At 40.9% G+C, this 23,620-nt stretch overlaps 1 protein-coding gene across 1 annotated transcript in view; it reads right to left on the bottom strand.

Annotated features, from left to right (window-relative positions):
- Positions 1-97: 97 nt before the first annotated feature.
- MAST4 (microtubule associated serine/threonine kinase family member 4) overlaps positions 98-23,620 on the bottom strand; it is a 325,776-nt gene continuing 302,253 nt past the window's right edge. The window contains exons 20-30 of the mRNA XM_072144319.1: positions 20,183-20,284; positions 15,409-15,531; positions 14,705-14,817; positions 14,314-14,441; positions 11,375-11,601; positions 9,719-9,919; positions 7,001-7,227; positions 6,777-6,899; positions 5,897-6,033; positions 4,210-4,391; positions 98-3,791 (exon numbers count right to left, since the gene is read on the bottom strand). Of these exons, the coding sequence (XP_072000420.1) occupies positions 418-3,791; positions 4,210-4,391; positions 5,897-6,033; positions 6,777-6,899; positions 7,001-7,227; positions 9,719-9,919; positions 11,375-11,601; positions 14,314-14,441; positions 14,705-14,817; positions 15,409-15,531; positions 20,183-20,284 (4,937 nt within the window). The 3' untranslated portion in view covers positions 98-417. The remainder of the gene's footprint in view (positions 3,792-4,209; positions 4,392-5,896; positions 6,034-6,776; positions 6,900-7,000; positions 7,228-9,718; positions 9,920-11,374; positions 11,602-14,313; positions 14,442-14,704; positions 14,818-15,408; positions 15,532-20,182; positions 20,285-23,620) is intronic.

Genomic DNA, 23,620 nt, shown 5'->3' with positions numbered 1-23,620 from the left:
CATAGATAATTGGTCAATGAGCCCCGGATGAATTTATTTTAATTTTTTTTTGTTCTCTGGGGTTTTGTAGCTTCTCAAACGAAAAAGAAGTTCCAAGTTTTAAAGAAATAAAGTAAACAGTGAAATTGAGCAGCAAACTTTACATTCTACATTCAACACATAATACAACAGTGTACATTACAGACCTTTCTCCCCTATAGCCCTTTCCCATATCTTCTGACTAGATACATCTTTCTGTTAGTAACTGCATCCGTCTACCGAAAAAACCTTCCAAGCTTGGACTGAAAGTTGGGACAAACACCCTTCTACTAACTGGTTACAAATAGATATGGAAACACTACACAGTGCTGGTTTTGAAAGAAGTTTTCAGATTAGCAGCTACTACAGTAAAGAGGTCTTGGTGAAGGTGCTGGCAAACTAAGTCTTTTTGTGGGGACTACTTTGTGGGATAGTATCCTTTCCTCGTTTTTGTCCCTTTAAGTCTTTGTCTGAAGAAATGTTACTAGAGTTCTCCAGAGGCGCGGCTGGTGGCTTCGGCACGTTTTTCACAACAATCTTTTTGCTCGGAGATATGGGAGGATCTCTCCGCGTTGTTACTGGGGCTGCAGGATTTGTAAGGACACACTGTTGCTTATCAGTCACAGGTTTACCAGAAACATTCCCCTCCTTTAAGGCAAAGCAGGTCTTACTGGAGGATGTCTGGGCGTCCTTCTTAGCCTTCACACTTGCAGCATTCAAGTTTTGGGTTTGCTCATTTTTCTCCTTTGAGCCACTCACAGTGAAGTGCGTTTTACTTAAGGAGACATCTGAACATGCAGCTTTGGGTAAAACATTTATGCTGATGTTACTGGTATCAGACACGGTCTTCCTTAGGTCTCCTTCCTTCCCTATGTTCTGAGAAATACTAGATTTGTTTTTTTCTACAGTCACCTCTCTAGTATCTTGATTTGTAACAGTAGTAATCTTAATTTTACCTTTGTCGCTAAGGACATAAAGTGCTTCAGTGCTTTTATTATCTGCTGGAGGAACTCTGGGTTGAACCACTTCAGGTTTTGCTTGGATGCAGCTTTTGGCAGCAGTCACCGTATTAAATTTTGGATGTGCACTTGTTTTTTCTTTAAGATGAGATTTTGCAGAACATTCTTTAAGGTTTACAGTGGCTGGTATTTCAGGAACAAGTGTGGTGGCCTTGTCGAGACTCTTTTCCGTGGTGGACCCGTTGCTGGTGAGCCTCGTGTTTATGTGAGTAATGGTAGTAGTGGATGTAAAAGTGGCTTCCATTTTAGTGGTAGCTTTGTGGCGGGTAAGGTTACCAGTCTCGGCACTCAAGACTGTAGATTTTATTGGACATTCAAATCTGTGAGCTGTTTGACAACTGTTTTGGTCAAGAAGATTAGGGCTGGGTTTTGGTGAGGAAGCAATTTTCTCAGTGAGGGAGGTTTTAACAGAATCTGTTTTTGACTTGCTGACAAGCTTAGTCTCTACAGAATTTTGCTCTTCTCTGACTGATGTGAGTTTTTTAATACTGGTCACAGTTTTGACATTCAAGGGCAGGGGACTCTGCTGCACATTAGGACAGGAGGTCTCTCTTAAAACTTGACCTTCAGCATAATTTTTCCCTTTGTTCTGTGCAGAGACTTTTTGTGAAACATCTAGTTGCTTTTTATTTAGGATACTGCCGCTTATATCGATGGATTTAGCTTGTGTTGTTGACAAAGTTTTGTTAGCAGGCCCAAGTTCAAGTGAAAGAGAAGAGTCAACGTTCTTTTCCACCGATACGTGATGATTAGATTCTATCTGGGGAACAGATGCCTGTTGATTTTTTCCCTCAACACAGCCAAGCACCAAGATGTACTTTTCAGAGTTGCTAGATTGTGTCAGACTTGTAGCAGGCGTATTCTCACAGGACTCTCTGAATGTACAAGTCCTTTCAGAGTATGATGTACTAGGTCTTTGCTCCAGTGAGCACTTGACAGAGGACATATCCTGAGTTGCCATCTCTTGTCTATTAGCTTTCACAGAAGAAGACCATCCTTCTGTCACTGGACATCTCGATGTTGGCTGCAGCGTGCTTATCCCTTGACTTTCAACTGAATTAGTCACGTCTATAACATTTTCCTTTGTTCTGAGGTCTGATGGCTCTTTGTTCTGATAAAGCCTACCAGTAACACATTCAGCTTGTACACACTCATTCTGATTCTCTCTAATGGGTCCCTTGTGCACAGTATGAAGATTTGAGTAATTAGAGTTTGTTTTGGAAAATAATATTGTATTTCCATTGTCTACAACCTCATTCTTTGAATTTCGGCTTTGATCATCAGGTTTGATAGAGATATTACAAATAATATCAGACTCTGCTTTTGTAACCTTTGGTCCAGACAATAAAGCTATGTCTAATGTGCCTTCGATTGGCTTCAAGGAAGATACAGCCCTTGTCTCCAGTTTATATTCAGAAGGGCTTTTTCGAACAGGAGTCTCGGTAGCGATAGCAGAGGGTTTGTCTGCATTGCCTTCACATCTACCATTACTGGTTTTTAATGGAGCAAAAGTAAGAGAATTACTCTGAGCATTTGAAGTTCTGTTATCCAGCAGGGTCAGTGGGTCCGTTTGCACGTGTCCAGGCTTTGTTTGCATACATTCATGGGGTACTTGAACCATTTTAGATTTTAAAACTTGGCAAAGGCTTCCATCTTTCTCTTCAAATGACTTTTTCTTTCTAAAATAATCAATGTTGGTTTGTTGTGGCATATCTAAATTGTCCTGTTTGACAAACTTCTCTGATGAATGGTTAAGTTTCTCTTGCAGGGAGCAAGAAGTAGGACCTTTCTTCAGTTCATAAGATACATGGGCACTTTCTGCAACAGGGGAGCTGTGACAGAACGACTGGGTGTCCACAGATATACCGGTACCATTTGGCCGAGGATTTACACTTTTGCAATGAGAGTCTTTAAACGTAATACCGCCAGAACGAGGTTCATATGCAGGAAATTTATTCTCGGATAAGCTTGATCTCTTTAGAAGACTTTGATGTGCCTTTTCTTCTTTTTCTACATCTGAAGCTAGGATTCCAATTTCATTGTGTAAATCCTGAATTATGTTCTGTTTTAAAAGGAAATCTTGTCTTTCTGATACATCTTTTTTCTTCATAACTAATTTGACCTTTAGTTTCTCTTTATCAAGCTCATCCAAGGACTCTTGTCTCCCCAGTTTCCGTGATGCAGGACGCTTCAAACAACCTTGCTCGACAGGCCTAACCCTTGTTGATGCAGGGATATCACATGTGTTCGCCTCCAGACATTGCAATGTTAGGTCACGTAGTGAGGACTGCTTATGAACTTCTTCCTTCGTTACTTCTAAATTGTGCTTGCGAGGACATAAGTGTTTTTTCTCACAGCAGTATGATGGTGAAAGCTTTTCCTCTGACTGTACTCTCTTTAAAAGTGGAGATCTCGGAGGCTCGGCGCTCTTGGGCCTGACAACATGCCTAACGATTGTTGGTGGAGAATGCATTTTTGAAGGAAAAGTGGTTGTGGTCTTTGTGCTCCCCACTGAATGACCATGCAAAGGAGATGGAGATCGTTGTGGGGATGGAGGTTGAGGAGTTGGTGAAGGCGTTCTTGCAAGTGGTGACAAAGGAATACTGCCTGCAGATTTACGTCTTCCAGATCGGTACCTTTGTCCACCCAGTTTCGGGCCCAATCCATGAAGAGTGCTTGGTCTTATATGTCCAGATCCTGCTGGAGAATTTGGAGCACTTGAGCTTGGAGAACTACTCTGTGAAGAATTTGTACCTGTAAAACAAAAACACCAATGAATGAGTAATAAAATAATACAAATATATCTGACCGTGTGAAGAAAACAGATCTACCGGAAAAAAGTTCCACACAACTAAGTCAAAAGACTTATTCATAAACTCTAAAGAGTGTACTGACTGGCATCTTGTAAGTCAAGTCCAACATCAAATGTAAGCTAAAGATTATCATCACTCGAGTTAGCTAAAACTGAAGTTGTACTGTACATTGCACAAAAAATAAAGTGCCCATTTTTCAGGTAATCTGAGCCCAGTTTAGCATATTTGCACACTCTAGGAACCAGTCCAAATTCTATCTGCTTCACATATGTCTACCCAGTTATAGATCTGCATACTATTTCCAAAGACGGCTAAATTAATTATCTCTAAGCCAACACTTCGGTCTCTGGATAACTCACCAGATGGAAAGTCCGGAGTGGAGCGGCAGCTCGGTGTAGGTGACCTTGGTGATAGGCTGTGAGTGGGTGATGCAGGCAAGCTTTCACCAGATGACAGTGACCTGTTTAAGCAGGAAAAACTGCGGCTTGTGTGGAGCAGAGGAGACGGCTGTTTTGCAAGCTTTTTGAAAAATGATCTTCTCCTGCAAGAAAAACAAATACAAATTGCAAGTTAAGAGCACAAAAGAACTAGGGGTAAGGGGGGCAGGCATACCACCACTTAAAAGAGCTGCAGGGCTGCTTTGCAACGAAAAGTTCCATTCACATGAATGGGCCATTGTGCATTTCTTAGGATATCACACACTATTAATATGCCTTGTTGGGGGTCCCAGCAGATCGATACAAAACAACAATCAAACTTTGCCCAACCCCTTTAAAGAAGGCAACTTCGTATAGAAGCTAGAAATCCTTCAATCTTCTCTTCAGTATAGTGTAGGCAGCTGGTATATAATTCCAAGTCTTGTCATCAAATCGAGCATTGATTTATAGGGCTTACTTTTATAGTAGTAAACGTTTTCTCATTATGGAAAACTTATTTTTATTATTTCTTACCCAGAATTCACAGTAGAGCATGCATGCCCCTACAGACACCCTTTAAGGAGTTTGCAGGTCACCTTAAAGGGTGTCTGTAGGGGCTGTAGAACCTGTCACTACATTTTCACATATACAGCTAGTGACAGGTTCCTGTAGAATCCTATTAACTATCTCTATTAACTATGCCCTTCTTTTAGCTAAAAAATGTTTCCCTTATATCCACATAAATTAACTTTAGGTTAAACTCCTTGGCTCGTCCTGCTTGGCCAGCCACGCCCATCTACTCCTCCCCATGTCCAAGGCCACTTCGCAGCATGTCAACTGACCAGAGTGAAATCATCACAGTTCCTTTAGCCTCCTTACATTAGCAAACTGCACACCATGCACATATCTGATCACATGAAATCACAGCAGCCTCCATGGACTTCTACTACTTTCCATCCTCCATAGAGATTGCTGTTATTTCATGTGATCAGATAAATATGTTTCTGATGTAATAGGACCTTTGATGAAGTCATCCTGGTCACATTACTAAGAGCAGAATGAAGTAACAAAGCATACAAGTTAAACTGATTTTTGTATCATTGCATCCATGGAAAGGAAAAATTTAGGGTACAGGGCAATGCTTTTGAATCATATTTTTCAATGAAGCCTTTTTTTGGGTGGGCTAATTTGTACGACAAGTTCTCTTTAAAGGGCATCTACGACCAGGATGAAGGACTGTATGCAAATGAGTCTGAGGGGGTTCCATGGCTCCACAGGTGTTAATGCACACGTTAATGCATACAGTCCATCATCCTGCTTGTAGATGCCCTTTAAGGAGTTTCATGCAGCATAAAAGACTACTCAGATCAGGTATTCCTTATGACTATAATATTGATCTGTCTAAAGACTTCATGAAAAAAATGTACTAAATATTCAATGCCTTATAATCACTATTGTGTCTTTGATCATAAAACTCAATTTAAGGGAACGTTGATCCAATTCTACAATGTCTGACACACCATCTATGTTATTACTTGCTTGAGATTTTTATGAAGATACTCTATAAAAATTGATTTATGCTAAAAACACAATATTCAGAACATACAAGATGTAAAAACCTACAACTAACCTTTCTATATTTTCCTTCTTCTTGGTTTTCTTATTGCGTCTCACCATCCGGCTTCTGTAGCTGTTTCGCCTTGCAGGGCCAGTTTTTATTGATGTATTCTCAAATGGCGTAGTTGTGATTGCCACCTTGCTTCCACTCTGAAGATGGAATAGCAATATTTAGGCATAATGGAGAGGTAACATCAGCAAACATGCATTATTGATGCAGACATAGATCAAAAAGGCAGATGAACATGGTCTCCAGTTAAGAAGCTCGTATCTTAAGTCTTATCTTATATTTTGAAACTGAAACCTATGAATAATATTTATATTGGCCTTTTTTAGGATCATGGCCCTTTATGACCGTGCCAGACATTTAAAGAGCTCTTCTAGACTTATTGTAAATGTCAGAAGAATGATTGACCTTCAAACCTTTCAATTCTAACATCCAATGCTGCTAAGAAATATGGAAACGCGTAGGATAATTTCTTATGTTCTAGATTAGTTGTGGACTAAATCTGTGCCCTAGGCACACGTGCACAATAATAATAATAAAATAGTAATAAGTTACTTGTGGTTTTCCAGTAACTTCTACTATTCAGTAGCAGTTGATTGAGGTTCACCTGCGTTTCTACTGGCCAGCTAATACACTCCAGATGGAGCGATCCATTTCCTGCTCCAATTGTACTGTACTGGCATTCAAGCACAAAGGATGGGTGGGGTCCCAGCTGTCCAACCCCCCGGTTGTCCCAGACTACTAATGCCCTATCCTATGGCTAGGTTGTTAGAAGCAAAAGAGCCCAAAGAGTCCCATTACGCTTAATGGACAAAATCTGTTAACATATAGATGTAAAACCGGCACCTACACATCCAAATCTACTATAAAAGTTATTACATCTTACCTTGAGCAGGAGCTCTATGACCTCTGTGTGAACAAGACCATGAACAGGTTCATCATTTATATGGGTAATAAGATCTCCTGCTTTAAGACCAGCTTGATAGGCCGGGCTATCTTCTTCAACGCTCTATGATTAAAAAACATCCAAAAAGTATGTTACACAATCAGAATACAAAAACAACCGCCCACCTGAAAAAACAGCACAATACGACCCAAGAAAAGTCTTACCCAGACAATATGGTGCACGGTGTAAACATCACTGTCACCTACAAACACCCTGATCGCCTGAAGCGTGAAACCAAACTTTTTGCCAGAGCTCTGAATGACGATCGGTTGCCTTGGACTGAAGGATGAGATGGATGAATCCCGGCTGGGAGAGGAGTCTCGAGAGGATGGGTCTGAAGACAAGGAGAGGGGAGAAACTGGACTTCCGAGAGGAGACACGCTGTAGACATCTACAATGAAAAACACAGAAATTATAGACTTTAGATTTGATGCAAATCCATTAATTTCATGAAGAGTCAAGCAATGGATGAAACGGTAAGCAGCCACATCAAGCAATTCAACGACAGATACAAACCATGCAGGTAATATAAAATATCGTGGGGTGATATTAACGCCTAAGTTCTGTTACTCAAATCCTAAACTCATCTCTGAATCCTTGTGATCTTCCTAAGCCATAATTCAAGGCAAATCAAATATTGTATGAAGTACCATGAAATCTACATGGAGTCGGGCTAATCTAATTTTCTAATACTAATTCTAGACAATTATACTCAGTTCTTAATTGTGATGCCCAAAAAACAGCAGGAGAAGAAAAATTTAGGAGATTGTAAATGGCTAATGACACCAAGATCAGCTTTATTAAATCGATAAGTCAAACTAAGATCTAAAACGGTGCAGTGTACACAGTAACCACAAAAAAAAAAAAAAAAAAACGATTTTAGCACATTCATAGCAGTAAGTTGTCTGTCCCACTATCTACGTCTTGAGGTGTTAGATGATCCACAGCCGAGTATCAACACTTATGGGATTCTAGAAGGTCCTGACACCCATTGGTGGGATGGAGATTACGTTGGAATAAAGACTAGAAGAAAATCTCATTGTTCTAATTATTATGTATTAATGATGTATTCGACCTTCAGTCACATGGAGTTCATACGGCCTATGATATAGTCATACACATTTCCTTATATTAGGATATTTAGGAATATTGGCATCCATTGATCTCTATTGTACTGTTTATTCAATCACAAGATATATGATATATAATCAGATACATTTTTATCATTTATTAGATTTCTAAGTGCCCATAATTTATAGTGGGTGGGATGGTGGGCTGTAACCACACAGGCTCACCCTATTAACCACTGTAGGGTTGGTTTCAATTTGTTCAATAAAGTTTTAATACTTTACATCATGTATATTCATGGTGTGCATCTTTTGGGTTATACTTTCCTCTTTTTCTAAGTCTAGTGTTATAACCCGACTGCACGCTAGGTGTATATAATCTGATGGTAAAGTGACATATACCTTTTAAAGAACATACATTTTAAAATTAGTCCAAATTAGTCCTGGGATCTAACAGCAAACGAACTATAAGGACAAGGGGAGGTTAAGAGAGGTTGAATGGAGTAAGACTGCAAAAGGAAATCTACCATCAAAATCCATCATTAAAAACCAGGGACTCTTACATCCAGGCACTGTGATTAAACTTCTGATATTTGTTAGCTATGGCTTCCTTCCTTCTAAAATCAGCTATTAAAATAATGCTAATGAGCCAGCAGGACTCTGTGCGGCACTGGTAACACTCCCTAGAGCCCTCTGACTCATTAGCATAATTTCAAAAGTTGATTTTAGAAGGAAGGAGGCCATAGATAACAAATATAAAAAGATTACTCAGACACACATTGTGTCTGTGGTAAGTGTCCCTGGTTTATCATGATGGATTTTTGATGGTAGATTTCCTTTGAGTTAACAATCCAACCATCATAAACTACATTAGTGGTGGTTGAGGCACCTAAAGACTATAGAAAATACAGTTCCATAAATTGTTCCCATTGTAACAAAACTAAAGACAAAGAATGCCACATCTTAAGGTTTGTAAAACGTGCTATTCTCCGTACAAATCTGAAATTGAGTTATCGGTTAATATTTTGTCTATCAAAGTTATTCTTAAAAAAACTTTTTGTCCTCATAAAGACTGGTGAAAGGAAAAACTAAATTTACCCTACAGTATTGATGGCAGATCTCTCAGACTATAGACCAGTGGTGGCGAACCTGTGGCACGGGTGCCAGAGGCGGCACTCAGAGCACTTTTTGTGGGCACCCGGGCCATCGCCCCAGCACACCAGACAGGACTCCAAGAATCTTCCTGCAGTTCCAAGAAACTTAAAAGATGCTGCTTTCAGTCATGTTTTAATACTGACTTTGCTAATTGGGACTGTAGGAAGAGGGGGAATTAGACAGGGTCAAATTATTTTTGGAGGACCTCCTGCTGGCCAAACGATTCTCTGTGTATAGAGTGACACTGGAAAGAAGCTAAAATGATGGAAATTTTCCACCTTTCTTCTGTGTTGCTGTCCTCAGGAGGCCAATAGGATTGAAAGTTGTTGAACAGGAAACAATAAGTTACAGCTTTAATTTTTGGTTGGCACCTCGCGATAAATAAGCAGGGTTTTGGGTTGTAGTTTGGGTACTCGGCCTCTAAAAGGTTCGCCATCACTGCTATAGACCATAGTCTATTAGAAGTATCACATCAAAATGCATTCTTTATCACTATAAATCTACACTTTCTTTCCTTCCTCAACACCATAACAACACAATTGCACTTCATTACATGTAGTTAGAGGAAGAACAATGCAATATGCAATAATGGATGGCAGATGGTGAGAGAAGGACATGCAAAGTCACAAGATTTCATGCTTAGGGTTTGCGTAGCACTACCTCCGGGGATCATGAGAGACAGGGCGCTAGCAGAGATGGACTTAGTCACTTTCCCAGACAATTTCTGTTTTTCTGTGTTTTCTAATCGCTGCCGAGCCATATGAGAAGCGGTTTCATTGGAGAGCTTTGAGGAATTATCTGTGCTGTCCACGCTCTCGCTCCTTCCATTTATCTGATCTAAGTGTTCTGAAAAACTACTCACTGTTCAAGGAAGAAAGGACAGAAATATTATAAAAACCACGGCTAAATGGCTAAACTCTATGCCTACTTATCCAGACATACGTGAAATGAATAAATATGAGCAATGGACTAGAAGGATCTATTACACAGGAAGCTGAACTCCGACACTATTACAAAATAAAACCTTACAGATGTAGGAGTCGCCATTGTACATATATACAATCGGTAAAAGGAGTCGAAAACCCAACTACAGACGTACTAGAATTGGATCAATGTGCAAAATTTTGCTAAAGCTGTTGTACTACACAGTAGATAGGTAGCCACATCACATGTCCCCAGTAGATAGGTAACCCCATTAGATAAGTAGCTACAGCATATGTACTCCCCAGTAAATAGGTAGTCACAGTACATGCCCCCAAGTAGATACATAGCCACAGCACCCCCACCCATACGTGGCCCTGTCTTCTGTGTACAGCCATGATTTTGGAGACCATGATCATCGTAGTGAAACAACTCTAATCCAGCTATTTAAAGGTTCCCATAGCACCTTTTTTAAGTTAGAAAATCAGAGCTTTCTATAACCCTAAAAGCGATTTTTTCAATCTTACCTGACATCTTGCCAGAATGATCAGAGTTTGGAGGAAACCTCAGAATCCAATCACCCCTCCTGTCCTCACTCGCAGCTGCTTCTAACGGAGCCGGCAAGGAGGATGATGTTGAGGGAGGAGTACACCGGAGTGGGGACAGGAAGGCTGATGGACTCCAGCAAGGATTACGTCAGAGGGAAGAGAAGCTGGGAGTGAGGACCGGAGTGGTAGTTTAACCGCCCCTCTGACTCTCTGCCAGGTAAGATTAAAAAAATTAAGTTTTTATGGAAAGCTCTGCTTTTTTATAGGGTGCTATGGGATCCACCACATACTGTCCCATGTGGCATCTGTACACTTGGCGGTTGTACTGCAAAGGCAACTGTCTAATTCCCAGCAAATATACCGAATGTGTCCTACTTTGCACAGTGACCACAGGGTTCGGCATGGCTTCTTAGCATATCTGACCACCCATGGCACAGTTGCATCTCTGCATGCCCAAGGTGATATAGGATAGGGTGAGTTTGCATGGACAACCTCATCAAGACCTGCTGCTATGCCTTTACTTACTACAAAGGACATGCCAACTCCATAGAAGGGGCCTAAACCCCTACCCACGACTGACTGACCAAATTCTAAACATTAAATTTAGCTTTCCCCTATATATAAAAAGGGTAAAGAGACACAAAAAAACAAATACTCACACAAAAAGCAAATAGTTCAAAATATTTTTTTTCAAAAAATTAATTAATAGTTGCTTTTAAGATTCTCAGCAATTTATATCTCAAGTGCGGTGGACTATCAGGCTGCCCTGTATGTTACGCTCCGAGGGTATTTAAAACATAGACCACACTGTTCGCAATAATCCAATATAGCATAGTCCTATACACACCTGACACTGTGGAGCTGCTGATGCTGACCGGGGTAGAGAGATCAGGATCTTCTTGAGGAGAATCTTCTGATACAAGAACAGATTTATCTCCCTCTTCCTGGGATTCCCCAGCGCCAGAATCATCTCGTTCCAAGTCAGACGAGATGGCAAACTTTGGCAGGAGGTTGGTGCTGTGCCGCTGCTTGAGACTTTCAGCATCAGAAGATGTTGATATAGAGAGCTGCTGCCTGTTTGATCAAAAAAAAAAAAATCTTTATTTATATAGCGCCATCAAATTTCATAGCGCTTTATAAATCAATGGATAGGAAAGCACGTTCTATCACTAAAGGTCCAATTACTGGAATCCAAAATTGTCATGAGTAGTGGTGTGCATACTGGGCCACAACTCCACTTACTTCTATGGACTTCTCAAGATAGCCTTCTCAGAAGTCCTATAGAAGCAACTGGAGGGGTGGCCGTGGATGCGAAACCCCAACACATTTACATTCTTTGTCATTGATGGAGATTCCAAAGGTCCCGTGAACAGCGTTCAAACCCTCAATCCCAAACCAGAAGTTAAAACGTCAATGTATAAAATTTCTGTAACTTTACACATGGATTGATATACAGTAAGTGGCAACCGTACAACCTGAATAATTTTAGCCTATGGAAAGGGACTAAAGAGGGAAAAGCATATATTATACCTGGTTTGACACACAATCCCTAGTATAGAAGTTGGCTTATTCCCACTGCTTTGCTATTATACCAAGCAAAAAGCACTTTTGAGACAGGTCATATGATGAATCTTCGGTAAGATTCAAAAATTTAGTGAAGATATTTTTTTTCTGGCTTATTAAAGGTTGAAGAGTGTTTCTTTATTCAGTTACCAGATAAACCATGAACCGTCATCTAGTCGTACTTCCACATGAAAATTAATATCATTTCCCCTTTTCTTGACTTTCTGACCTGTATTTTGTTGCTTCACATGTTCGCGTTTCTTAGTCAGACAAACTTCCTTTATGGAGTGTATGAAATGTCAGAAATGTAGGCGGGAAGTCTAATTGCAAGTACATGGGCCTGTATCTTTTATTAAAATGTTAGTCGTTGCAAAAACCCTAATTCCACTCCATTTGCGGTCCTCTTCACCCCATTCCCCCACACACTGGGCCAATAAAGTATCTCAACTGTGTGGCCTTGATGAGTTCTGTGCCTTCCAAAACAGAAACTCCCCTAAATTTCTATGAAGTTGTTCTCCATTGGCCCACACTTCTGAAAACCCCTGCACCAGTATTCTGTCTGACTTTGCACGTTGTTTTCGGTGAAAACTGTAAACATGTATTTATACCCGCTGAAATCGGCGTTCCGGTGCACAGTCGGAATGTCCGCCACATTTATCATGCAGTGTCCGAATTGTGTTGCACGCTCTATGTTAAAGGTGCACTAAAAAAAAAAAAGTTGGTGCACTCTGTCAGAGCAGTGCAAGATTCCTGAAGGACGGGAGCCCTCTGCACACTACACAGGCAAAATACACCTAGTGCAGTTTGCACTGTTTTTGATAAATGTGGGCCATTGTGCCTCCCTTTGCTTAAACATGTCACTCCGGTTTATCCCTTTGTTCTTCCCTCTTTTCTCCATGATCCAATCTCCAAGGCCGTTCCTCGTCCCCCAATATAACTGCCCAATATTTTCCTCTTTAATGTGACAAAATATTATATTTTTTGGAATTGTGTCCAACTCTGTTTATTGTGTTTTTTGCTTTTGATTTCTCGTTTTGGCTATCCTACTCAGACCTACTCCATTTATTCAAAGATTTCCATTCTGATAACTATGTTTGGCGTTTGACAAAAATTCAATAAAGAAAAAAATTGGGAAAAAATTCTAGTCATTGAAGAGATTTTACAGAATCAAGATTGACACCTTAGAATAGGTAATAACTGGGAAATGACCAACTACGAACATGTGGTTCCTCTGTTGCCTGGTAAATGAAGCGATGGTTAAGTACGCCTACTTCATTCTATTCTTATGAGACTAAAGATGATAACCGTGTACAGTGCTTGGGTGTCTCAGTCAGTCTCATAGGCTTTGAGTAACACACACTTTCAAACTGCTGCTCACCATGTGCATGCAGTAAGGAGGACATGTAATGGAAATGTATCCACCTCCTGTTGGTGATCAGTGGGAGTCGCTGGTGCGCTCTCAGCAATCAGACTCCCAAATAAGTTGTGTTTTTCCAGTGCGCAATAAGAAATATGGACTTACGTTTTCCAGGATGGGATGAGTAAAACATTGCCTTTAGCTAACTTGCAGGGCAGTCCCCTTAACATCAAGCGCAACCTTCAAGAGGCCTTATGACATGATGCGGGATTAGAGCCAAACCAGTATCTCTATTCCAGAAGGAACCTACTCCTAACTATAGACAGCACTGTTTCCATGTCTCTGCATCTCTTCTGTACAGTGTAGGGAACTGGTTTAGCTGAGTGAGAGGCTTTTGAGTAGGGTAGGGAAATGAGTGCTCTCCTTCATTCTCAAAACACCTGCTAGGTGGCCCTAAATGGCAAAGTCTTCGTAAGAAGAGCTCTTCCATCCCGACTCCAGTGCGCCCTGCATACATAGGAAACCTGCCTAGTGTTACAGAAGTAAGTCATTGTTATTTTTAAGCCTTAACATATTGTCTCCACAGGAGAAATATGGAGGGAATATGGATATAAAAATGAGGGGTTCCTACTCTTGATGTGTGATCCCTCGCTGTAAAGTGTGGCCACACATAGTTTCCCTAGGAAATATCAGCTGATAACTGAAGGTTTTAGGAGCTTGACACAAATGGATTTATTGTACACTAAGAAAAGTTGCAGCTTATATTCAAAGCATCACTAGCTGTGAATACATTTTTTAGGTTAGGGCTCCAGGTCCTCCATGAATCATAGAAAAATGTTGCCACTTATCTTGTACATCTTACTCACATCTCTGAGTATTCGGAGCTCCAGCTGAGAGATTCCACTGGAGGTAGATTTAGGTCCTTGGACTTCTCGGTCGTGTCGTCCTTTTCATCCAGTTTGCTCTGCATCATCTGGTCAATGCTGCTGAATACCTAAAGCACACAGCAAAAGATGCAAAATATTAATACAAGCAGAGCTAACGTGTCAGTGTTACCCGAATCCACAACTAATGGTTATCTGCTCTACCAAATCCTTGACTACAAAATATATTGGGGTTTGTTATAAAAACTTCTATTGTCGACTTGGTAATTTTGGAAAAACTCAAAATTCTTATATCTTATCAACTAATATGGGTATGATCAGAATCCTTTTACACTGTCCCAAAATTGGTCAAATGATTAAATAAATAACTTACTTTTGAGAATCTATGGGAACAAGAGGAAAATTGTCTGATTTCCATACTGAAATCCTCATCGTTGGTATCATCCTCCTCTTCTGTTTCCATGTGGTGATATTTTTCAGAGCGGGCTGAAAGTGATAAAATGCAGTCATTAGAGAAGAAAATAAAAAATGTACCATATATACTTGAGTATAAGCCGATCCAAGTATAAGCCGAGGCCCCTTATTTTTTCCACAAAAAACTGGTAATACCTATATATTTTTTTACTCAAGTATAAGCCGAGTTTGGGTTTTCAGCAAATTTTTTTTGTGCTGAAAAACTAGGCTTATACTCGAGTATATAATTCTTGGATAAGATCATCTCCTATGGAAGGGTTGTCTCTTGAAGACCCCAAAAAGTGCATATGGGCATCACAGTTGGTTGGAGAGCCGTGCTCTACCATGGCTCCAGTACTAATGGAATAAAGCCCTTCTCTTGGTCCTACAATACGTGGTGGAACTTGAAATTGGGGTGATTAACCTAGTGGACACATTCTAAAATGGGATGACCAGTGTTGCCACCAGTATTATCCATATAAACCAACGAACAGCAGGCAATCACCCAATAAAAACAGGAAGCCGTAAAGTTTTGCAAAAAACTAAAGAAATAAGCGCTGCAGTCTACAAGGTCACAGGTTACTTCCATATAAAAACAAGGTCTTGATATCTCATTCCACTTACTGTCAAAATAGCTTGTGTCATCCTCGGACTCGAGCTGAGGAATGAACTCTGCTTTCTGTCTTAGTAAACTGTTCCAGTCTAAGGCACAAAAGAAGGGATGTTGCTTCACCTCATAAGCTCCCCCTGGGAAAGAAATGGGCAAAAAAAAGTTGTTAGAATGACAGATCTGAAGGAAATTTCATATCTTCATACTTCATGGTCCAGTTGTTCCTAAAGTGTCTTTTTGTTTTTTAAGGGATTGTTGGGAGTTTCTCCTGCACAAATAACGCTTTTGTTCCCGTATGTTTAACCATCCAATATGGATTCTACTGAATTGTACTTTTAGGACTAGAAAAGACTCATGTTGAAGGTTAGAAAATACATTTAAAATTAAGAAGAAACTTTTAAAGGGAACCTGTCACCAGGGACCTCATTTTCACTAAAGACAGGTTGCAGAAGCTTATTACACCTGCAGTGCAAATCTACCTCTCTGCCTTTTCTAAGCATTTGCATTACAATATAATTGTGTTTTATAACTTACTCTTGCACCCTGACAAAATCCTGGGGTAGTCTCAGGGCTGGGCTTTGGATGCATTTCAAAAAACAACATGTGCCTTGTCTGTGTTACTCACTCCTCAGAGCTTTGTGCTCCTGTACAGCTCCTCCTCCTGCTCATTCTCAGAGGTCACAGCCTGGGCAGCCTGACATAAGTGGGGGAGGGACAAGCTGTACAGGAGCACAAACATGGAGGCAGCCTGCAGCTCATACAAGTCACATGTTGTTTTTAGAAATGCATCCAAAGCCCAACCCCTGTGACTACCCCAGGATTTTGTCAGGATGCAAGAGTATATTATATATATTAATTAGCTATATATTTGTATTAGAAATGTCATTTTTCCTAATTATTGCTAACGTGTAGTGGTATGTCAGGAAGAAGTAGTAAACATATAGCAGGGAAATCGTCAGGATCAGACTACACAGAGTAGGTTTTGTAGTCTGTTACCGTGAAGTCACACAATAGATGCAGCTCAAAGTGTAGAAACGATTAACAGATACTTTTTCGTAAGTAAATTTTTCAGTCTACACTTATTTGGACAATACAATAAATAGGTTGTGAAGGTGCAGACAGCATTGCAGTAGTGGTCTCAACACTTTACATGTAAATTATATAAAAAAAAAACAATTCAGAATTTTGATATCAGTTTTGTACGTTTTGCCATTAATTATAAAGATGTGCTGTCATTTAAGCCACAGACCGTTTGTTACACACAATTATATTGAAATATGAGAGACGTTCATGCTATTACATCTAATCAGATGGAAAGAAAAGCTTCTCAAAGTAATATGAAGCCTTCTAGGCCACACCTGCCGTCACCTTACATGGGGGCGATGCAGGCGGTGACAAAAATGACAATAAAGTGACAAGGACTATGAAGACAAACACAATCAGTCTGTACTATGCACCATCTCGACAGCCTATTAGGGCGACTGGGGAAGGGGGGGGGGCTTTCTTAATGAATGTCTCTCTTAATAGAACCCGGTAATAAGGATTTTCCTTGCAATGTGGTTTGACCCCTTCCTTTAGTTCATACAATATATTTTCATACGTCTCTGTCTGCTGACAATTAGTGTGCCCCTGGGCTTTAAACTTTGTTAAAAAGAACCAAAGTCACATATGCAAAGATTTAAAAAAAATAAAAAAAGACATTAGATGAGATGGATTCCTTAAGTACCGTAAATGTTAACATAAGATTTTGTAGGAAAATAATTTTTCATGGCACATTTAGGTGCACAGTGTCATCGGAGCGGAGGGGGTCACGCCATTAGCCCCATCCTGTACTAGGACGGTGAACTGCCATTTCATTTTGCAATTAGGAAACCCTGCAGCGGATATGATGGATGACATACAGAGAGGACAATATCTGCATCTGCATGCTCCACTACAAAGATATACAAATAGCAGTAATGTGATAGGCTGCAACAACGCCACCTATATATTGGGAATGTGGCGAAGAAACAGATTAGCTACGGAGGTAAAATAGCTGAAGAGACTGAAAAAATAAGATACATGTCTCAAGTCCAACTCAAAATTCACCATAAGACCCTACGTTGGGGATGACGACTGGCACAGAATTAGGCATCGTGCACACAGCCAATGTTTCTGTCTGAATACTTTTCATTGATTGCAGGTAAATTCATTTCAATGGGCTCATACACACAGCGTTGGTTTCCACAGCCCAATGTGTGAACCCAAAGTCTTGTCTATGGTTACCGGCAAGTGAGTGGACTTCATGCACCGATAACACATGGGCTGCAATCAAAGGAACATGGGTCAGTTGTTTTTGGCCTGTGATATGCATGAGGCCTTACTCATACAACCCACTGACTTTTGAATACTCAGACATTATGGGGCTCATTTACTAAGGACCCAAATCGCTCACTTTCGTCGGGTTCCCCGACGCTGAATTGCCCCTTGATTTTGGCACACAGGATCGGATTTTGGCACATCGGCGCCGGCTTTCACGTGACAGAAATCGGGGGGCGTGGCCGTCGGACAACCCGACGGATTCGGAAAAACCATGGAATTTAAAAAGAATTTGTGTCGCAAGATCACGCACTTACATGCACCGGGACAAAGAAGATTAACTCCGGCGGACCTCGGCGCAGCATCGACACCTGCTGGATATCGGGTGCACGGACAAGGCGCCGTGGGAGCGCGACTGGCCCGGGTAAGTAAATGTGCCCCTATGTGTGCATATCTCCCAATGATCATGGAATCGACAAGCATAATCCCTGATTTCATGCAGGAGGAATGTCCCAATGTCTCAGGACATCAGTAGAGTTTAATACAGTAAAAAATGCAGATGAGCTCTCTGCACTATCCCTGTGCCTCTGCTTCTGCTGTAAGTAGCACAGACTGTAGATGCAGAGTGATGTCATCTGCGTGCCGGCTTCAGTTTTTAACACAGCAGAGGTGAGTATGGGGAGAGACAAGAAGTATTATGTACATAATTTTTTTTTAAATTAGTGGTTAGCACTACAGCCTTGCAGCGCTGGGGACCTGGGGTCCTAGAGTCAATATTTGCAAAGAGTTTGCATGTTCTCTCCGTATTTACGTGGGTGTCCTCCTAGAGTTTCCTCCCACACTCCAAAACTTACTGGTAGGTTTGTGAGCCCCATGGGGACAGGCACTGATTTGACAGGGACTGCAGGTGACGATAGGGACTGGTGCTGGGGGTCCTCATACGAATAGAGCTGATTTGGGGGGGATAACACGAGGGGAGCTGCTGAAGGGGGTATTGTATGAGGGAAAGCTGTAGAAGTCATATAAAGCCACAGCTCAGAGCGATGGCTTAGTGTGAAGTGCTGGGTGTCTGGGCAGGACCTATAAATAGACTTGTGTAGTGTTTATCGGCAGAGTAATGGCTGTAATCCCCTGCTTAGATCTGACATTATTAATGCTAAAACTGAAATGCCAATCAATATCTAGGCACTATCCTCTCATCCACTTTCTATCACATGCCGAGTGAGAACATTTAAGCCTCCTGTTAGAGAAACTTCTCTGAACGCGCAGCATATGTAATGAGGAGCAAGTATTCTCTGTCACCGCACAGAATAACCTGCATTTCCCCAACCTGCTCTTTATGCTAATGGAGAGGAGACCAGGTCTGGGGCCTGTAATCTAGAATGTCCTTATGTTGTGCTGGTTCAGGGTCACAAACCTGGTTACTCGCGGCGCTTCCTGCAGTAAAGTCAATAAAGTTGAAATAACCCGACTCTCTACCAAGTTGGGAAGGTAACACAAAATTTACTAAGAATGTTTAAAGAGTTCCTGTCATTTCAGATGATTTTTAATAGTGTGTGTGTGTGTGTATCAGTTGTGAACATTTTTCTAATACACTTCATTAACAAATTCTCCTTAGTTTGTAAAGTAACAGGCTTTAAAGTAAGTGTGTCATATTGATATGTAACAGAGACACCTCTCAGATCACATAACTAATACGCTGTATTATTGTTTAGATTGTGAGCCCCTTGGGGACAGGGACCAATTTGACATGCTTGTGCAGCGCTGCGTAATCTGTGTGCGCTATATAAATAAAGAATTATTATTATTATTATTGGATCTATCCCCAGTGTCTGGTGGTCCTCAATCAGTGGGACGTTATTTGTTCTATGTCTCCCCTGTAGACCCCTATATTGTGCCGTTCCTCTGTTATTCCAAAATGGACAACTAGGTGTTACCAGTTCAAGGACGTGTCCCCAGTTTGACACTTTCCAATCAATCACTTTAAAAATGTATTCATTTATTTCTACAAGTATGACTCAAGTTAATACTTTCAGAAAATCTGCTAAAAAAAGTCATATTTTAAGGATAACAAGAATGTATTAAAACAATGATGAATAAAAATATGAACTTACATTCAAGGATTGTAGCTGCTCTAGTGTCCTCCCAATGCACTGCTGTTAAATCTCTGCTAAACCCCTAAGTGGTCTATGGAGCACTTCCTTCTAAGTGACTCTATTACAGCTTTTACTAAGAGCTGAAGGAAGGGACTGTAGAACTGAAAACAGGGGTTTAACAGGAGAGCAGTGTGAGGTCAATCCCCAGTACCTCAAGTCCAGCTACAATCTTGGAATAAGTAAAGAGAAACATGCTGACCCATTCTTCTTATACAATGAACTAGAGGTCCAAATAAAAAACCAACATATAATCTTCATAGTTACATACAGTAATATGTGGCTGCCTCAAAAACATGATGAAACAGGTACCTGTAGAAGGAAAAAAAAATCTTACCTGTCCCAAGTCTTTCTAGAGGATTCTGCCTGAGTAGTACTGTAATGAGGTCCTGAGCATCAGACGGTGGAGCTTCCTCTTTCTCTGGCCATATGATCTCATCTGATAAAAAAAAAAATCAGGGAACGTGTTATGGAACAATTGTAAACTTGGTTAGATAAATCCCGGGTACGCTGAACTTAACTCAGAAGATCCTGCACCAATTATTGCTATTTTAAAGGGGGTCTACCAGCAGGCTTGACCACAGAAAGCTGCAGACTGTGTTCGGTTTTGGCTCTACAGATCTGTGTCACTATATTGGTGTGTTAGTAGCAGCAGCACTATGAAAATGGGATTATATTCCCCGATTGTAGCTGGACTTGGGGCACTGTGAAGCACTGGTCCAATACAAAGTCTTCACAAGCAGGTTTTTGCCGAGAGGCACAACATCATAAGATTTTGCATCTCCTTATATTATGTAGAAGTAATATCTATCTCTGAAGGTAGGACACTATATCCAGCTACATAGAAAAACAGGACCAATACTTTTTAATCTTTTGAATTAGTCCTGATCAATAGGGAAATGCTAAAACCGGATATTACATGTAACCCCACAGTTTGCAGATGTCCTCATGACGGCGAGAAGAATACAGTATTTATGTAATGGCTGCTCCGAGCTGTATAATTATTAGCGCACACAGGCAGAAAACTAGTATATCCCAATAAAGAGAATTGCCTCATTCCAGAACATCCTTTTATTATACACAGAGGCCGGTTCATGATCCATATAATTAAAACCCACCGCTAGTTATTTCTAATTAGTGCGAGAAGTAAATGCACTTTCCAGCTGTATGTGACACATGCATCAAGATGGGGAAAATTAAAAAAAAAAAAAAAACCATACCGAAAAGTCCATGATGCCAATAAGCACACACCCTATACCCACAGGACCCACAGGACACCAAAAGCCCCTGCCTCTATCTCTTACATAAACCTTCAATAAGGTCAAACACTATCTGCTACTTGCAAGTCAACCCATAAGAACTATGGGTTTCTAAAGTACTAAGAACAATGCTTCTGATGTCATATTAAAGATAAGAAGCTCATCTTTCAGATTACACCAGGCTGCGATTCTATGAGCTACAGGTAAAATAACATGACTTTTCTCTACACCTCGCTTTTCCATATATTTCTCTAACTGCCTGGATCTCCAGCTCTGTAGATCACAGAACCACAGCCTGGTGCAATCTGAAAGATCAGATACTTTTCTGTAATAAGACACCAAAACCATGTCTAGGTACTGTAGAACTGAAAATTATGAGCATCAGAAGTGATACTCCTCCTGCAGGCTCAAACTTGACTCATCTCAGGCTAATATGCCAATTGTAACACGAATTTAGAGGAGATTTTTTTTATTGGTGATATCTGAAAATATTTCATACGGGTGGTAATAGTTTAATGGGGTAAAATCTAAAGAAAGGGAACCTGTTATTATTATTATTATTATTAACCCGTTATCAAGAACAGGCACAACAAACCTTACTTGTACCCCCCCACCCCCACCCTATTTTGGCTTTGTTGAAAAGTGCAGCGTAGGCGTCCCAGCTTAAATTTGACTCATCTATTCATTAAAATCGTTCTCCAAACTTTTTCTCCTTTTTAGTCTATTTGGCTTCTTCCCACCACCATGTGGCCCTGACCACCAACGCTTGGCCTTTCCCATGGGATGCGTAAAAGGGTAAGGAAACCTGAAGTTTCCCACACAGGGCTCACTGCCAAATTCACCATATAGTGAGAGGGACCGCATTCTGGTAAGGACTGGAAGTGAACAGGGGGAGGAATTCCTGTCTGCTCAGGCTGAGATTTGTCAGTTAAAAGAAGTTGGTGGGCCTCATTGGCAGCCTGGAGAAAACATGACTTCTCTCTTCAGAAGTTGACTCATCTATACTCCATTGCATATCAGAAAATCAGCTATAATAATCCGCAATGGCAGATCATTTTAAGTGATATGGGGAAGACTTTCAATCCATTACCAGCAGGTATTACTAGTGCGAGGGGTAAAATTCTGGCGACAGGTTTTCTTTAGGATGCCTCCATGTATGCACCTACTCATTTTAATGAATAAGATTAATAATTCTTTATTTATATAGCGCACACAGATTACGCAACGCTGCACAAAGCTTGTCAAATTGTTTCCATTTTGCTAGTAAGAAAGACATAAAAAATCACTAAAGAGTCATATTTCATAAAAGCTCTGCCCAGAGTACAGGTAAAGCAATGTGGTGTCCAGAGAGAGGAGCAGATTAAGATTACCGTATTTTCCGGGCCATTAGGCGCACCGGAATATAAGGCGCAACAGTCCAATGCGCCTTATATATGTAATAATTCCATATATAAGGCGCATCGGACTATAAGGCGCAGGGTCGGGGGCGTGGCGGAGGCCCGAGGGCGGAGCGGAGACCCGACGAGACGCGACGCCGAGAAGAGACGCGGAGCGCGGGGAAGGTGGAGAATAGCATACTTACATAGGTCCCCGCTACCGGAGACAGCAGATCTCCAGCGGGAACTGCAGACCACGCGGCAGAAGTTGTTCGTGCCGCGTGATCTGCAGTTCCCGCTGGAGATCTGCTGTCTCCGGTAGCGGGGACCTATGTAAGTAGGGTCCGCTGCCCTCATATAGGGCGCACTGGACTATAAGGCACACTTTGGATTTCCAAGGAAATCCAAGGCTTTTAAGTGCGCCTAACATCCAGAAGCGCTGTTACTCCTCACAGACATACATTGTGCTACTGACTTCTGCAAAGTTTGTTGAAAGGTTAGCAAAAAAAATAAACGTCGGTGTTGCTCTAGTGAAGCTGCATATAATTTCTATGATGGAAGCAGAGGTAATAAGCCTTCACTCACTTCTTGGGATCATAGGAGAAACAATAAGACATGACAATGTAACAAATGAAAAAAATGTTTTTGCAAAGTATAATCTGCAAGATGATCTGGCAGTATATGGGAAAGAGGAGTTAAAGGAAACGATAAACCAGGGACCCTTACTCATAGACTCAGGCACCATGACTGTGGTAATATTTTTGCATTTGTTATCAATGGCCGCCTTCCTTCTAAAATCAACTTTTAAAATTATGATAATGAACAAGAAGGGCTCTGGAGGGTGTTATCAAAGCCCTGCTGTTCTGCGGCTTCACTGGCTGTTACATTGACTTCCCTCTGCTCCCCCTCCCTGATGTAAGGAGGGGGAAGTGCTCCTGCACAGTGTAACATCTTGTGAATCTGCATGTAAGGAGGGGTCCCAGTGCCTTCTAAAAGTTAAGTTCTAGAAGGAAGGAGGCCATTGATAACAGAAGATTGACACGGTGCCTGGATCTATGAGTAAGTGTCCCTGGTTTATCATAATGGATTTTGAAGGTAAAAAGAAATTTAGGAGAAAAACTAAATATAAAAAGCAAAAAA

The sequence above is a fragment of the Engystomops pustulosus genome, chromosome 1 (genome assembly GCF_040894005.1).
Source record: "Engystomops pustulosus chromosome 1, aEngPut4.maternal, whole genome shotgun sequence".
NCBI classification, from domain to species: Eukaryota; Metazoa; Chordata; class Amphibia; order Anura; family Leptodactylidae; genus Engystomops; species Engystomops pustulosus.
Note: the sequence above shows the minus strand (reverse complement) of the source record. Positions and strands in the feature narration are given on the sequence as shown.